The 17,961-nt window shown below is 38.8% G+C and overlaps 1 protein-coding gene across 2 annotated transcripts in view; it reads right to left on the bottom strand.

The window, feature by feature from the left end:
• The window catches only part of BABAM2 (BRISC and BRCA1 A complex member 2), a 179,469-nt gene that overhangs the window by 77,209 nt on the left and 84,299 nt on the right, over positions 1-17,961 (bottom strand). For both annotated transcript variants that reach the window (XM_072856727.1, XM_072856728.1), the window contains one exon: positions 5,624-5,733. In XM_072856727.1, coding sequence (XP_072712828.1) covers positions 5,624-5,733 — 110 coding nt within the window. The remainder of the gene's footprint in view (positions 1-5,623; positions 5,734-17,961) is intronic.

The raw sequence follows: 17,961 nt of genomic DNA, 5'->3' as shown, positions 1-17,961 counted from the left end.
AAAATACTGCCTCCACCATCAGGTTACAGAACCTTATGCATACAAGGTGACACTCTGAGAGAGACCTGACAAAACCTCCAGGAAGACATGAACCCTTCCCAACACTGAACTCTAAGTTTTGCTCTGAGACTTGAGTCAATGCTGAGCTCTGGATTGCCACAAAGCGTACGTCAGACCAAAACCTGCCCCTTATCTCCTATACAGAGAAACTGGCACCTCATTACCTAGCAACAAAATCAGTCCCACCGAACTACCTCAAGAATTTCATACCTCAATGATTAGGTCTAATTGCTTAGTCCCTTAACTGAAAGAAAACCAGCTTAAAAAAAAAATCTCACTAACTGAACCATTTAAGGACAGCATTAACATATCCAGCATTAAAGCACCATTTAGATGATAGACACATAATCTTAGTTCTTTTACAACTATTTTCACTAATTGTTCTGTTATCAGCTTCAGAAAAAAAAGGAACAACCGGTACAGTTGAACTCTTGGGATAGAAGTACAAGTCGATCTGTTTTGACTGTCAATCCCAGTCTACCCCGATCTCTTCTGAAGCCGTCAACAGGCCATCAAAAGGTGGTGCTGCAAAACAGATGATTTTTAGGACACAGGAAGAGTTGCAAAGCAGAGCTAGACTGGAAATCAGGTTATGGTACTGGCTACAGTTCCAGAAGATTTGGTTGATGGGGACCGGGCACATACAGCAGGCAGGAGATATCACTGACTTACTGGCCAGGCATTGCGTAGAGGCAGGACCAAACTAGGCTTAATGGAAGAGAAAGCCCTGCAAAGCAACAGTCGTTCCTGCTTCCCATGTCTGCAAAGATGCTCTGGGATTTGATGAAGTCATGGACTGTCTTGGCTGTCTACTAACAATTCTACTGAAATCATCAACTCAGATGAATAAGCACATTTTAATATGCCAAACAGAAGACCTTCTTACTTCTGTCTTCTACAACGACAGACATATAAAAAGGCCTAAACATGGCCACCCATTTAGAGACTGTGTATTCATAATCATTCTGAAACAGCAGGCTTCAACTGGTGATGTGCACTCAGCAGTATGGCATGCCAACTTTAAAGGTGAAGCCCTTCAAAGCACCCCTGCATCTCAAACGTAGCGAGAGGCAGTACTTGGCAGTAAATGGGTAATATTCTATGGTTTTCCTCCTCCAACTCCCAGCAGAAAGGACAGGTGAAAGATCGGAAACACCTTAAAGCAAATATACATGCTTAATTTTCTCTTGTATTTGTTTTTTTTTTTCCCATCCGTGAAAAACATACAGAAACATTCGAAGTCTAAGAGTTCAGACCAGGTTCTTGTTATTCTCCCCTGCCCGTATGAGAAGGTTAAACGCAGTCACCGAACTCTGCATACCACCCTCAGTCACGAAGAACCCTCTGGCACAGCTCCCAGACCAGTAAAAAACAGCCATTTCAGTCCCCAAAGCATGGAGCCTGATGCATTTAAGCAAAACAAGTTCTACTGACAGCTGGTTTTCTTAGCATATTCACGTCCACGTATTTATCAGAGAAAAGCCCTCCAGGACAACAGTGTTTATTGCAGGATTATTTCTATGAATCCAGGGAACACAGCATTCACTGAGCAACAGTGTTTCCACCCTTGTATCTTTTTTTTCCTTAAAATGTGAACCAAGAGGAGCCCATTTCAATTTTCTTTAGCATGGATGACGCATGAAGGAAAAAAATACATACATGAAATTTTTTCTTTTTTTTTTTTTGTAAGAAACCTTCTGATCCACATTCATGTGTAGCATGCTGACAACCATTTTAAGCATGAATGTAGAAATTAGCTGTTCAATCTCACACTGACTCCTTGGATTTAGAGTCTAGTGACCTTTAATGAAGAGAAAACAAAGATATGATGGATATTTTTATCACAAATTTCCTTTCCATATGAATATCTAGTATACTTTCACTAGAAAGATAATTTTGAGCAAGCAAGATGCTTTCTACCAACAGGTTTAGCAACATTATGAATAATGCATGGAAACGTGACAGAGACGTAAAGGGCAAATATCCCAGCAGCTCCTCATCGTGCAGAGCAGTGCAGAAGCAGCCTCTGAATACATCTGTGCCTACCTAGCAGCAGCGGGTCAGGTGGACGAGCAAGTGAGGGGCCTCAGGTACTGACACTGCTCAGCCCTCTGACCCTCTCCCCAAAGCACAGCGGCCGTCCGCGGGGGATGAAGAGCACCCTGCAGCCAGTCCCACGCCCCGAGGTGGAAGGACGAGCTGGGGACACACACTCACGGGTGCTGACAAGCACCGTCCTCTCAAGTTGGGTGGGCAGTCTGTGGGGTTTCCCAGCTTACCACTTCCTCCAGAAGTGTGCAGAACCTTGTTTTTACGATACTGCTGTTACGATGGTAGTTTTTAAACAAAACACGTATCATAAATACCCCACGGTTCACTGTAACTTAATCTGATTTTTGAAATCATTAAAAGCGACTGTTATTGGCATCTATCTGCTTATTGATGCAGTGCAATAAAGAATAAGAAGAATTCTTAAAATTAGAAAATTAAAGCTTTTTAAAGTGATTGATTTCAAATTAAGGAACCATTAACTAGAAATTGCTGTTAATGTGTTTTGAACAATTAGTATTTAAAGGAATGTTTTTAAACTAGTAAGTTTTAATGAAAGAATTAAACCAGGTATAGTTATGAATAATTATTGCTGAGACTTTTATAAACTAAGACAAATGCTTCCCATTCCTAAGTGCGGCCTTGTTTCTTCACTGTGAGAACTGGACTTGACACTCTTGCAGCCAGACATCCCACTGTGCAAGTCAATGAAACACCAATATTGACTCAGATGAGCCACAATACTTCTCTACTGCATTTTTACCGCCTGCTTTAATATGCAAGCTTTTTCAAACCAACCAATGTACTAACGCCTTAGCCCCAAAGCATAAAAAGTGGACATTTCCCTCATTTTGCAAATCTCTCTTCCAGAGTCTACGACAAAGAGCAGTCAATGTCTTACCAGTATTATGTTTAGCATCCATCTAAAAATAGAGCAAATGTGCTTTACAATAATCCTTCAAAGCAAAAACACTATATTCATATTGCCAGGGCTCAAATTCGCTGACAAGATCTGTGGGTATGTATCATTTTTAGAAAATGCAATGTGGGAATGCATGTTTATATGGTAGAGCACAAAAGCAATGAAACCTCTTGGGAAAGCAGGAGATAACTCACGTTACACAAACAGGCCCTTTGCTCTTATTTCTCTACGAAGCTGAAACATTTCTATCTGAAAATGTTTTTTCATACGTCAGGAAAATGCTATTCCTGTTTGCTCGTTCTTCCTAAGGTGAACAGAGTTTAGTATTAGCAAAATAATTGTGGGAATTTGGTATTTTTCCTGTTTTGTTGAGTACTTGGGAATGTTATGTTGGGAACTGTCAACTACTACTTACTCCACCTCAAAATCTGCTGCATAAAAAAAATACACTGGTAATTTGCTTACATGGCTTTTGTAGATGCAATTACTGTTAGCAGCAGGAAAGAACTTTTATAAGCAGAACACAATTCAAATGTAACATGCCATGGCCTCAAGTCATTAAACTAATCCTCAGGGCTTCTTGAGGCTTTTTGTACTTTTGGCAAAAAGTATAAAGAAGTACGCATTGTTGCTTCAGTTCCCAAACATTGGAAAGTTAAATATCTAGACTGTCAGCCTCTGCTAAACAGAGCAGAGACTGGTTTCGGGAAGGAACAAGAGACAAATACATCTTTGTTATTAAAGTGCAATCCAACAAACATTGAAAACATACATTTTTTCACAGCACATAAAAAGTAGCCAGTAGAATAGAGGAAGGTGCAACAGCTCACAGGCAGCTCTGGTGTTATGGGTTACCAGTATCTAGATACTGTGATGAATACCTCACAAATGCGTGAGGACAGATTGAGTTAGATGAGTGAAGTATTTCAACTCTGATACACAGATAACGTGACAAGGTGTGGCATGGAACTCCAGGGTTTACTGGCATGATTCTAACATGACTACATAAGCTATAAATGACAAAGCCATAAATACGTCAGACATGTCAGATATGTACTAACATCACCCAAATATCCTCCTGCTATATTGCTCTGCATCACACATCTAAAATCAGATATTCTTTAGGGCACTCACAGAAAATGCAATACTTTTAGGAAGACAAAGTGTTTCTTTGTATTGCTATTCCGCTTGGTATCAAGAGGTTAATATCTTTCTAGAGATACTATTGAAAGTGGGAAAATAAGCAATGTATTCATTAGCACATGGGTCATTTAGACAGACATACCTGGGTGGCCTGAAATACACTTAAGAATCAACATGTGACTAGAGCTGGAAATACAATGGAAACTAGTGACAGCCCATTTGCTTTTATCAGCAGCTGAGCAGAAGAATCCTTTGGACCATGGAAGGACAATTACACATTTGACTACCATTATTCCCTCAACTAATGTTGACAAAAAGTAGTGAATTGATGAAAAATACGAAAATGTAAAAGCTGTTAAATATATATTGTGTGTGTTTGCACGTGCATGTGCAACCTACATTTTCTTAAATAAAATATCTGGGAAGTCTTATGCCTTTATCTAAATCAAATCTTGGTTTTTGTTTTTTAAATTGCATCCAACAGCTTATCTGAACCAATGTCCTGTTGAGCAAAATGACAAGATACCATGTTCCTTCACTCACACAAACTTTATCACTGAGTTGTTATAGTGGTAGTATTTGCCATCTTTTCTTCTCTACCCAGCAGTCTCATCACCAGTTCAGAGGAAAGCCACTGCAGTATTAACCAGAAAAACAAAGCATCACTGAAACAATGCTAGACCAGCTTGACTGCTGTACACCTGAACAGTCGGATGTAGTTACTTTTTTGAAGCAGACATTACAAGACTGAAATACGGAAGGGAAGGAGAAGCATTAAGACATTCTTAATTCCAGAAATGGAAGAAGAGAAATTTAATGAAAGCAGACTGATTTCTAATCCTCACCCTTCCGTTTTAGGAGTAGAAATTTGTTTCTCAGCAGATTTGTTTGCCAACTGGTAAACAGATCAGTAAGATTCAACAATCTTAAAATGAAATATTCAGATATTCTCCTGAAAAAAGTAACTTACTAAAGCTGCAAATTCCTAAAACACAGCTAATAAAGCCCTTTAGCTTCTACAACAATACTTTATTCAAATGTATTATGTTTATACAGAGAACTTACCTTCCCAAAAGAAAAATAAATTAAAGATTCCCCCACAAAGAAGCTATCGGTATGCTGTACAGTAGGAGGCACTCAAAATATACTGCTACAGGAAAACACAGCATAGTTTTCATAGATTATGATGCTACAAGAATATCACATGTAGCCAGTGATGGCTTTTCTTCATCCATATGTGATCCAGCCACAGATACAGAACTAGCCAAAAGAAGATCTGTCATTTCTCCACCACACGCACACTTGCAGTAACCATTATGACTTCAAGCAATAATTTAAAGCAATAGCATGTTATTACCTAGCCAACGTTTCTCACATGTATTAGGAAAAAATTGAAAAGTTCAGAGGTGAAATAGAATGAACACTCCAGAAAAAAACTGTCTCACTCACTGTTCAATACGTGGGGAGAGATACAGCTTAGGAAAAACCTGAGTAGCTTCTGCATCCTCAAAACTAACGGAGAGAAGTGCAACATCTTCTCCAGGATCTTCATTCACATCCTGTACATAAAAAATAGTAAATATAAAATGGCAAATAACAAACTGAGTACTTACAAGCTTACAGATAACCACTAATAAGTCAAATACCAATTTATTTAGGAGACGTTTAAGTGAGGAATCTAAAGTGTAACCATTGAAAAATAGGTTGCAAATTTATTCTTTCTTACTACATTAGTACTTAAAAGATATTCTGCTGTGGTTAATTTCCTTTAAAGTAACAAAATAAACCCACTGTGTTAGCAAGTGTACAGTAGTGCAGCTCTTCTTCAATTAGCTGAACTACGTATTTCAGTAGAGTCAGATTTCATTTTTAAGAATTCTTGGTTTAACACTAACATCAGATGCAAATGCCAGAGAATTTTTTTAAATGTTATATCACTGAGTTATGACCACAGAGTTTATATTTGTTATTTTTCAAAGTAGTATATGGTCCAAAATTTCTGCTGTACTCAACTCCCACTTCTCTTGTGGATGAAAAACGTTTTTGTGATCAGAAATTTGTCTCTAGAAGTCATCAGCCCCAAGCTTCTTGCAAATTAAACCCATGCATTACTTTCAGCAAAGACTGCATACTCTATAAAAACTACTGTAAGGAAAAAAAAAAAAAAATCCATGCTAAATACCATGACAGTCAATCTTAATGCATTCACAGTTTAAGTTTTCTTTGTATCAGAACAATCAGCTACAGTTTTGGGATCAGGTAGAACAAATTGTTTCTGGTTAGGACCTGACACGTCTCCAGTTCATAAATCACATACACTACGAACAAGTGTATTTCTGGTACACACAACTTCATTTAAGCTCGACCTCTAGTTAGAAAGCAATGAAGGTGACTGCACTGCTAACTCATCGACAGCAAGTAATTCGGTGCTACTTGCTGCTCACAAATAAGTCCTTTAAGGTGTTTGTGCATATGTACATAGCAACTTGCCAAGGTGCACTTGTTTTTATCTGTTTTGGAAAAATATGAGAGGAAATAGGTAACCCAGCAGATATGTGCTCAAGGCAGGATCAACATGGTGCAGTGTGCCCTGGTATGCTCTGTCCCACAAGCGGCTGTGAGGAAAGAACATGCAAACCACTTCAACATTGTTAGGAGACCCTGCCCCATCTGGAGAGAAAAAGAAAAAGTGACTGCTGAGTGGTTTCAGGAAGACAATCTTGTGCCATTTGAAGCTTTGGCAGGACTGAAACTGTTAACGTCCAGAGAGACTAGCTGCATACCAGCTATTACGTGCAGAACACAACATGCCAAGAAACTTAGTGATAAGCTGCAGGGAAGAATGGGTCTTAAAAAAGCATAATTGTCTTAGATGAAAAATGAGACAGAGCTGACAGTGTTTTCTTAAATTCTGCCTTGGTGTGCAGCTCACTTCTGACAGCTGAAAGAGAAGTGTACTCTTAGAAATGCCTATAAAACTGTCACGAGTACATTTAGGCTGGAAATCAGAACATGGTTTTAACCTGAAGTTGCTGGACAACGCTCCACATGAGTGGTGAGGACAAAAGCTAGCTGCTGTCCTGTTGGGGTAGGATCAGTTTATGGATGGGATTATATGCCATGGTTGCCTGCAACAGCAACGGACAGGACCTCGTGACTCACAATGTTCCCTTCAGTGTTACGTTTCCAAGTGGCACTACCATCTACAGCAGAAACACCAGCACAGATTACAAAACCTTTTTCAACGAGACAAACAAAACCAAAAAATACCCAAGAGTGCAATCCCCCCGCAACCTTTTCCCCAGTATTTCACATATTTCCATCATTAAGGAAAAAATTTAAATAAGGAACAGCTTTCACTCCTGAAGCTGGGTATGGCATTAACTGGCTTTTTCCCATTAATTTGCTAATTGTCAATCAAATGAAAAGAACTATTAAGACAGAATAAGCAGTAACGCTAATGATTAAAAAGATTTTATTTTAATGGGCATTCTTCAAGAGATGACAAGTACATATAATACATTCACTCGTGTACATTTGTAGTCCTTTCGATACCATATTTTTGTGTTTGTAATTCTTTTCAAGTAATTTGTTTTTACAGAACAGAACCTACATGCATTTTACAAGCTACACGGACAAAACCAAACATATTTAATCCTGCATGTAGTATTAGTGCTTAAGTTGATGTGCACACACAAATTGACACCATGCATAAGACCAGTTTCTAGAATACCATCCAGTGCTTACTGATCAAAGAAAATAAAAAAAAGAAAAAAAAAAAAACCCAAACAAACGACCCCAAAACAAATTAGGTGAACAGCACTACAGCATCCATTAACCCATACAGTAATATTACATTCTATTTTCTACACTTACTAGTGGCTTCTTTAACATGAAGACTCATGCCAGGTCAAAACCCCCCCCCCCCCAACATAAATCATCACGGTATCTTTGCAGGTTAAGCTGCAATAAGCTGACGTGTGCAGTAAGAGCAATAAACTGAGACGTGATATTTTTCATTTACAAAAATAACACACAACAAACACTACTGCAACTACTGTTGCCAGCACAGCACTGCATTACGTTCATACAGCTACTATCCAATGCAAGTTTAAGGACAGAAATTGGCATTCTTCTGTAACTACCACTTTTAAAATGGATAGATATTTTTGCCCCCCGTACCTGAGAAATGAGAATTGTAACTTAAAAAAACATGCAAAAAATCAGCATTCCTGTAGGTTTTAAAAAGACGTAATGCAGTAACACCATGAAGTTGCTCAACCTTACTGCTCAAGTGGCCACAGATTTACAGTGAAGTCCCTTTGTATCCGACACCATACTGTTTATTCCTTTCAGACTTTGTTACTTTTATTTATGCAAGAATCTGCTTGGTGGAACTGCATTCAACCCTAGTATGTCTGTTACAACCGCCGTTTATAAAACTAAACCAAAACCACATGTCTTACAGATAAACTGTAGAAAGCTTTTCAAGTAATAGACCTTTCTGATGTTGTCTGTGCCAGTCACAACTTAACTCCTTCAGTGATCTCTCTCCTAGTCACCTCTACAAACCTGTTAGTGACTAGGTGACGTGATGATGGATCCTTATATTACCAGGCAATGACATTTCCCCAAAACAGGGGCTGAGATCCTTCCATTACACCAAAGTGTCCAAAGGCAAAGGTTCTTCTAACGCTTCTTAACAAACTCTGCCCAGGCAGTATCTTCCCCTTTCCCATTTCTGCATGCATATTTCTCTCAAAGAACAGGCCAGATTTAAACAGAGCAGCAAAGCAAAAATCACCTCTATTTTTATTTTTCAATTGGCTTCAAAAGAGAGAGTGACATCCAATTGCTTTGGCAATATTATTCACTTTTAGGGAAAAAGGCTGTTGAAATAAAGTCACAACACATTTTTTAAGTAGCCATGTTCCTTCTCATAATTTGTATTTAACTCACAACACTTAATCTTAGAGGATTTTATTAAAAAATTTAATTTTATATTTAAGAAAAACTGATTTTGTAAAAATTAAGAATGGCAATTTTCTATAAACCTTTGCGTCCAAGGTTAGAACATTAAAGTACCATTTTATACTCACAGAACTTTTCCCACACAAGACTCTACAGAAGGTATTATTAAAATGAACTTCCACTGAATGGAGAGCATATCCTGGGCCACAGGAATTTTGCGGTTTAAAAACTGAATGTTTGTAAAAATGTTTGAAGTCATTAGTTAAGCATGTGATAATGCACACCTATTAGCTTTTCCACAACAGTCTCATGCTTGATAGTTAAAAAAACCCTCTAGCACACTGCAATGTAAAAGATGCGACATAGATTTTTATGGCGTCTTTCTGCCATCTCGCTATCACGTATTTCTTTAAAAAAAAATAAAATCTTTTCCTCAGAAAATGCCCATTCAAATCAAACAGGAAAAAAAATGGATACACCATTTAACACTGAAAAGAAATAGCTTGCTTTCTCAAGAACTGCAAGGGGTTTCCTATGTTTACAGAATACTTTGCACAGTGTGGATTGATCCTTGACTAAACCTCCAAAGTGCTGTGGAAATACAAAATATACATAGTAAAGCAATGTGGTGAGAAAGGAACAAAATAAAAAAAAACCCAAAAGATTTTCAACCCAATAGGCTTTTTTTTTTCTATTGCGGAGACCTTCTAGCAACAACTTACAAGAATAAATAAAACTTTTCACAAAGAAAAGCATAAAAAGAAAGCTCATGGTATTTTATTCTAATTTACCCTTTGTCTACTTAGCCAGCGCAGATGAAAGGTTCATTAAGTACTTATTTTGAAACTCAAGAACAAGAGACCATGTGAAAATACAAATGTGGCACGGAACAGATGAAAATGGAAGTTTGAAGGCATTTAGAATTTTTTTCCACCAAAAAAAAACTTCAGGAAAAGACTTCAGGTATCACAAGACTCCAAAGTAAAACTGAAAATCCTACTTCTAATTGTATCAGCACTGTCTAAACAACCATTTGTTAGTTTTCGTTCATATCAGTCTAAATGTACATTCAAATGCGTGCTTCAATGTTTACAGCTGCTGCCTTTGCAAAATAATCTTTTTACAAAGTTAGTATGAGTTATTTATGAAAATTATCATCAAACCCACTTTAAATACACCATCCAAACAGCATTGTTTTCTCGTATCCTACCTACTGTAATTGAAAACTGGGAATTTACTGGAACTGACAATTTATTATGAGTCAGATGGTTGATAGCCAGTCCAACCAAAACATCTGCTCCGCACAGTCACAACTGCTATAACCCATTTCCTCTTGTGCCTGGAGTCCAACCAAGTTGTACGTTACAGTTCCTTTTCCTTAAAGATGCAGACTCTGGAAAATCAGTTATTACCTTTTCTTAGCTATCAACAAAGAATCGCCTTGCAGCCTCTGATTAGAGTATTCTTTCAAGAGGAGGTATTTCTCTATTCGGCATGCAAGTGTGATTCCCTGCACCAAACAGCAACGCATAAAGTGGCAAGCGACTGCAGGCTTACCCCAGGCAGTGGCAGGACCTGCCTCTCCATGGAAGACTTGAGAGGCAGGGGGCATGAGACTGGGGGAAAAGACCCTGCGATGGGTCGATGTATAAATTGAGGACCTGGGCTTAGGAATCCAGTTTAGTGACATTAACTGTAAAGCAAGAATGAGAGGAAAAGGCATTTAGAATTTGCTAGAAAGGATGGGAAAGGATGTGTGGGAAGAGTATTGGCATGCTCTGGGGAGAACAAGCAGCTTCTGGCCTGGGGGATGGTAGGAAATGAGACAAGGGAGCAGGGCTTCTGGTAGGGCCGTTAAATTTGTACCGTAAGTACAAACAGCAACTGGTTTGGGGATAAAAGTGAGGTAAGGAAGAGCACACAAACTGTTCAACCTACTGGATGTTCCTTGGGGTAATGAGACGCCCCGCAGACGACCGACGTTGCAGAAGCCTCGAAACTGCACGGTCAGGCCAAATGTGCTTCAGGAGGTCCCCAGCCCCAGCTAATCATTCCTACCTCTTCCTGGAGGTTTCTTACCTCTTGGCTCTCACAACTGCTCAATAATTGTCTTTGTGGTATGGCTGCAATTGAGGGGATAGAAACCTCCAGCAAATGGGGAGGGAAGGGCATTGCTTAAAATAATATAAGCAAAGGATAAACCCAATTTACAACTTCTGTGATGCGATGGAGGTGGGGGGAAGGTGGAATAGAAAGGCAGAATATGGATGAGAACAGGAGGACTGAGTTAGCATCCATCTTAGCATCTGCAGCCAGCTTATGACAAGTGGAAGTCTTTTAACAGACACTTAGTTGACTGTGGTACCTCTCAGCCCTACCAAGTCAGTCAGCTTCACAGAAGTTGAGCGTGAAATTTATATTTCAGGATACTTTCTGGAGAAAAAAGGTCTCCAAAGGAGAAATGCATGAGAATAACATACATTCAGAAAGGTAGTTTATCTTAGGGTCAAACTTAACCCATGTAATTTGGCATGATACATACCTGTAATGGAACCATGCTTATTAACAACTGATCAGAGAAGTGAACAACAGAATTTGTTTTTAAAGCTGAAATGTGAATCGCAGCAGAGAAGAATACACAACACTATTTACTTCATTAGTACTAATGGGCCACTTGCATCACAACGGTTAGCAAAGTTGGGCCTTTGCCCTCCAAACAACAGCATGCAGTGTGAAAAACAACTGTCAAATAAAGCACAAGCAACTCACACCCTTATGGCGTAGCAGTTTCACTAGCCAGCTTTGATACAAGCAGTTACATGTTCTCCCAACCTTCTTCTACATCTAATATTTTTTAAAAAAGAACAAAACTAGGGGAAAGCAGGCTAAGGAATGTGAAGTGGCAAATGAGACTGAGAAATCTGCTTCACTCTAGGGAGAATATGTAATTATTCCAGGAAATTCTTTCTCCTGTCTTCCAGGAAACCCACCAGGTCTGATCAAGGAGTGCTGATTCTTTAAATAGGATCTTTAATGAAAACAATGGCAGTTACCTTGTGTGCACTGCCCATGGCATCACAGCGTTCCAAACACAGCCCCTCTCCCAAGGTAACGCAGCAAAACACTCACCTCACTGTCTGGGCAAAGAGTGCGTTTGAGCCCAGCGTAATTCCGATTTTAAAAGTTACATGAAAATTGTAGTCTGGGAACAACTTTGCAGAATCTGAGGAGCTTACTTATAGGACAAGATACTGAGTTTTCTTCATTAAAACAAATTTAAATAAGTAAGTATCTACTAAACATTAAAAAAGTATCAGCAAGACCTCCAAATATACCACTGGGCACCGATAATTGCACATGAAAACAACAGTATTTTCTTTAAGCATTGGTAACATCCCGGGGTTTCGTTTTGTTTTCAGACTTTCACATATAAATATATTGTGCTTCTCTAAGACAAAAACTTAAGATCTGTTTTGCCTATGCCGTTTTCTTTTACTATGGTCATGGTAATTTATCACTACTTTCACAATATGAGCGACTGTCAGAGTTACGTAAAGAATGCCGTTAGGAAAAGCATAAGAAAAAACAAATGGTTAAAAAGAAAGAATAACATTCTCGTCCATGAAGATACATGTTAGATTCACAACTTTCAAGATTAATGTCATTTAAGTGGAGAAAAGTTAATTTATTTTGACAACAGAAAAGTTGTGGTGACACTTTCACCACAACAATATTGTTTGCTTAGGTCTGAAAAACACAACCTCAGAAAATAAGGCAGATTTCTTCAAAGGTCAAAAACATGTTTTGGTAAGTTTGGGACTCAAATTTGAAATAAATAATCTAGGTGTGGCACAGTCTAAAATTAATATTAGGTGCAGTCTAAAATTAATATTTCTGAACCAATTCCAAGTGAGCTAAAATGTCTAAAAAATTAATATATAGAAACAACAGATACAAAGTACATTTGCAAGAGACGATCATTCCATCATATTGACTGAAACTTTCTAAGTCCTCATCAAACAACTGTATTTATTAGATATGTTTTAATGACACTACATTAGGGGATATTTTGTATTTTTAAAAGAGACACGATATGCAAGATGCTCATGATCTTAAATTTCAATTTGTTCAATGAAACTTAACTACAAGCGCATTAGCTCTACCTGCTCTAATATCAGGTAACATATTCAGATTAAAATAAGATTAAAAACAAAAATTTACATAGTTTGGAATATGTCTGCAACAAATTAGAAAACGTAACACAAAATAGGGAGAAACATTAGGAATGTAGATTGCTGGGAGGTAGTCTCAGGGATAATTTTTCCATATATTCACAAAAAAGTGCTTTTGTTTTCTAGGACCCCACTTTACCCAATACTACAGTATGCTGCTTAATTTTTGTTTTGTTTACTTCTAACCTAATTTCTAAGCAGACCAGATAAGTTTTAATAAAACACCACAGTTTTACCATTAAAGAAGTATGTTAACCTGAAAGATGCCCCTATTACTCTGATGAAGTTTTGAAGGCAGGAAAGAGATTCCTACACCACCATATCTTTCCTAAAACCACAAGCAAAGCAATCGCCTGTCTCCGCCATCACCAGCTGATAATGGCATGCACAAAATGTTTGGAGACTTCAAAGCTTGGTTTTTATGGGTCACCCTGCCTGTTCTTAAACAGCGAGCAGCACTTGCATCCACTCAGACCAAACCAATGTTGCTATGTCTTGACAAACAACTTTTTGTCTTTAAATCAAGAGCACCACAAAAACAGTTCTCAAAAATCCAGATCTTAGTTCTACCAACAAATATTGCAATAAGGTACTTTGCTGGCATCAGTGGTGCTACTGGCGGAATGAAGGACAGCACAACGCAAGCAACAGTGTGAGAATCCAGCTGAAATCATAGGAGTGAAAACTGAAATGTTTCCTTATAATCACATATCCCAGATAAATGACTGTTTTGAGCTTGGTTGTAAACAATGATTGACTTTTTTACAAAAAGGTTGTATGTATGGTAAACACACTCTGAGTGCCTTAAAAAGTTGTCTTAGAAAGTTATGGGTAGACAGCAAGCAAAGGACAAGTGATATTAAAATTAATACTTGGACTAATAACACCAGCATCCTAAATCAGGAATCATCTGGGGACAACAAGGCAGACAGAGTGAAGGAGGAGGCAGCTTTACCTAGTTCATCTGGGCTTTGCATATGATCTCCTGATCTCCTTCTACGACAAGGCGACCCGCCTAGTGGATGAGGGAAAGGCTGTGGATATTGTCTATCTAGACTTCAGTAAAGCCTTTGACACGGTTTCCCACAGCATTCTCCTAGAGAAACTGGCTGCTCATGGCTTGGACGAGTGTACTCTTCGCTGGGTTAAGAACTGGCTGGATGGCCAGGCCCAAAGAGTTATGGTGAATGGAGTTTACTCCAGTTGGCGGCCGGTCACAAGCGGTGTTCCCCAAGGCTCTGTGCTGGGGCCAGTTCTGTTTAATATCTTTATCAATGATCTGGACGAAGGGATCGAGTGCACCCTCAGTCAGTTTGCAGATGACACCAAGTTGTGCGGGAGTGTTGATCTGCTTGAGGGTAGGAAGGCTCTACAGAGGGACCTGGACAGGCTGGATCGATGGGCCGAGGTCAATTGTATGGGGTTCAACAAGGCTAAGTGCCAGGTCCTGCACTTGGGCCACAGCAACCCCATGCAACGCTACAGGCTTGGGGAAGAGTGGCTGGAAAGCTGCCTGGCAGAGAAGGACCTGAGGGTGTTGGTTGACAGCCGCCTGAATATGAGCCAGCAGTGTGCCCAGGTGGCCAAGAAAGCCAATGGCATCCTGGCTTGTATCAAAAATAGCGTGGCCAGCAGGACTAGGGAAGTGATTGTGCCCCTGTACTCAGCACTGGTGAGGCCGCACCTCGAATACTGTGTTCAGTTTTGGGCCCCTCACGACAAGAGAGACATTGAGGGGCTGGAGCGTGTCCAGAGAAGGGCAACGAAGCTGGTGAAGGGTCTAGAGCAGAAGTCTTCTGAGGAGCGGCTGAGGGAACTGGGGTTGTTTAGCCTGGAGAAAAGGAGGCTCAGGGGAGACCTTATCGCTCTCTGCAACTACCTGAAAGGAGGTTGTAGAGACGGGGGGGTTGGTCTCTTCTCCCAGGTAACAAGTGATAGGACGAGAGGGAATGGCCTCAAGTTGCGCCACGGGAGGTTTAGACTGGATATTAGGAAATGTTACTTCACTGAAAGGGTTATCAAGCATTGGAACAGGCTGCCCAGGGAAGTGGTTGAGTCACCATCCCTGGAAGTATTTAAAAGATGTTTGGATGAGGTGCTTAGGGACATGGTGTAGTAGTGGAGTTGGCAGTGTTAGGTTTACGCTTGGACTCAATGATCTTAAAGGTCTTTTCCAACCTATACGATTCTGTGATTCTGTGATATTAGTGACAGACTTGCTGATTCTGGGCAAACACTACATTCAGTTGTATGTATTTACATTTGTGTATGTGTCAGTGCATGGAGGAGTAATTTTCACCAGTGTGTTAGATGTTCTCTATTTAGAATTTTCATTTGAAATGATCAGTAATGGAGACTGAAGTTTTATGTACTGATATAATTAATTCTAGGACTGTCAGGGTTCATGCACTCTCTATATTACCTTGCCATGTGCCAAGATATTTCCTTGCTAACAACAGTTACAAAAAGACATTTCTTTCACACTTATCTCTGCATTGCTAGCTACTTCTTACACTTTGAATACTGAGAAGAACTGTACTAGGAACGAAAAATGTAGATCAATACCCACCCTTTAAAGGACCCTCATGTTCAAAGACCATGGACAAGACAACTTTTTTTTTAATATATATATAGTCTCTCTCTATGTATAGGCTGAATTACTTGAAACAATATAAAGTGGATTTACAATATTTCCAAATGTAAAAATATACTTTCAATGCTCTCAGAAACAAGCAAATAGAAATAAAACGCAAAATACTTTCCGTTTAGATTACTTATGACAGGTCACCTCCATGTAGTTTCTTTCTCTATAAATCTCCCAAAGCTATCAAGCTGCTTCCTTAACATGTAGTTATGATCCATCTTTTAATGTAAGCACTATGTTTTTCAGCTTGCTTTCCCAGATAAAGATCTGGGGACACATGCAACTTGGAATTCAAATCCTTCACAAGGATTTCACTGAGACTCAAATCTCTCCAGCCACCTCTTCAGACGACTGGACTATAATTTATTCAGAAAACAATATTTGCATTCTTCTCCCCCATTTTACTGATTTCCCATCTCTTTAAAAATAGTAATGTAATTGCAGAGGCCAAAGAGCAGTCATCTCATGTCCAGTGGAAAACAAGATCTGCTCATAAATGCCCAAGTACTTAACTGGAGTACAAACAGATCATTAATACAGTTCAAAATAAAATAATTTTCCTGCCAAGCCAACTTTCTAATCACCAAATACGCTTTTCTATACATGGATATATTTTATATATGTAAATTGACAAAACACATGTAATAGATTAGTATACAGGGCTCATGACTGAAAGAAGATTCAGAGGTAACAATTATATTTGGGAAGACTAATGTATTTGTGCAAGTAAGGATCCTAGGTACAGAGCTAAGTCTTAGAAGGACAGCATGACACTAACAAGAGTATTTTTTTAAAGATAATGAAATGGCTCATTGATACAATTAATAAATCTCACAAGAAAAAAAAAGAGTAAAAGTTAAAATACAGTGAAAGAGAGACATCTATGATAAGCATTTCTGTAACCATGTCGTGGTTGGAAGTCAGCATAAGCCTTTATTTTTTAAAATCAATCCAACTTTTTAATAAAAGCTTTTTCCCTTGCTCTCCACAGATTCTTCTGTGTTCCTGGTTCAGTGAGTATCTCTGCAGAATCAGAAATACTATAGATTACATGGGTCACAACAAGAATGTCAGAGTAAAGCCATATTCCGAGACAGATCTTCAGTGAACCAGGAAGTACCAACAAGATTTCACAGATGAAAAAGTGAATAATCAAAGTGTAAGGTAAAAACAAGCAAAGTTACACTTGCTCAGTGCTCTTTCACTACTGCAGCTTAGTATTGCTGACCCAATTTAAAAATATGAAATATTTTCTTTTAAAAGAAGGTGCAAATATTAAAAGTATTAACTGCTCTGAGTTGTTTAGGCAATTGCTGTTTCCTGACAATAAAAGGAATGTTTCTTATTGAAGTCCACAGCACTTTGATTCACAAACTGTTCATTATGCATTCCCATTTCAAGTGTATAATATTTATATTTCTTTTTGAGAGAATTCTATTATCCCTTTGTCCCATTACTACAATTATGTCTACAGGATCTTAAAAGAGCATGTGTCTGGGGGGGGCATTTTCTGCTTCGTACAAAGAACATGCAAGTTGGAGCATCCTGTTCCCTTGAGCCCTATTTACAAACATTCATCATTCCAACAAACAACGTGCTCAGGGTAATCATGCACACAAGTGTATATATGTACAGATGTCACGAAGAGTAAGAACCCGTTACTGTAAAAAAAAGTTCTTCCAGTAAGAAGAGTAACACAGCTTTTTTTCTCGCATTTGTGCGAAGGTGGATCCTGCTACAGGTGTTAACCAGGAGGTTGGAATGAGGGATAAAAACTGTATTAGTCAAAAATGATTACAACATTGGTCTTTCGGAGTTCACAGCTGTACTGGTTGTAAACCAAGTGCATAGCGTGAGGAAAAAATCACAGGGATAGTCTCTGTCCTACATATAATTAAAAAGTCACGTTCTGTGACATTGTCTGTCAAGAGAGGTCTCTG

The sequence above is a fragment of the Ciconia boyciana genome, chromosome 3 (assembly GCF_034638445.1).
Source record: "Ciconia boyciana chromosome 3, ASM3463844v1, whole genome shotgun sequence".
In the NCBI taxonomy this organism is placed as follows: domain Eukaryota; kingdom Metazoa; phylum Chordata; class Aves; order Ciconiiformes; family Ciconiidae; genus Ciconia; species Ciconia boyciana.
Note: the sequence above shows the minus strand (reverse complement) of the source record. Positions and strands in the feature narration are given on the sequence as shown.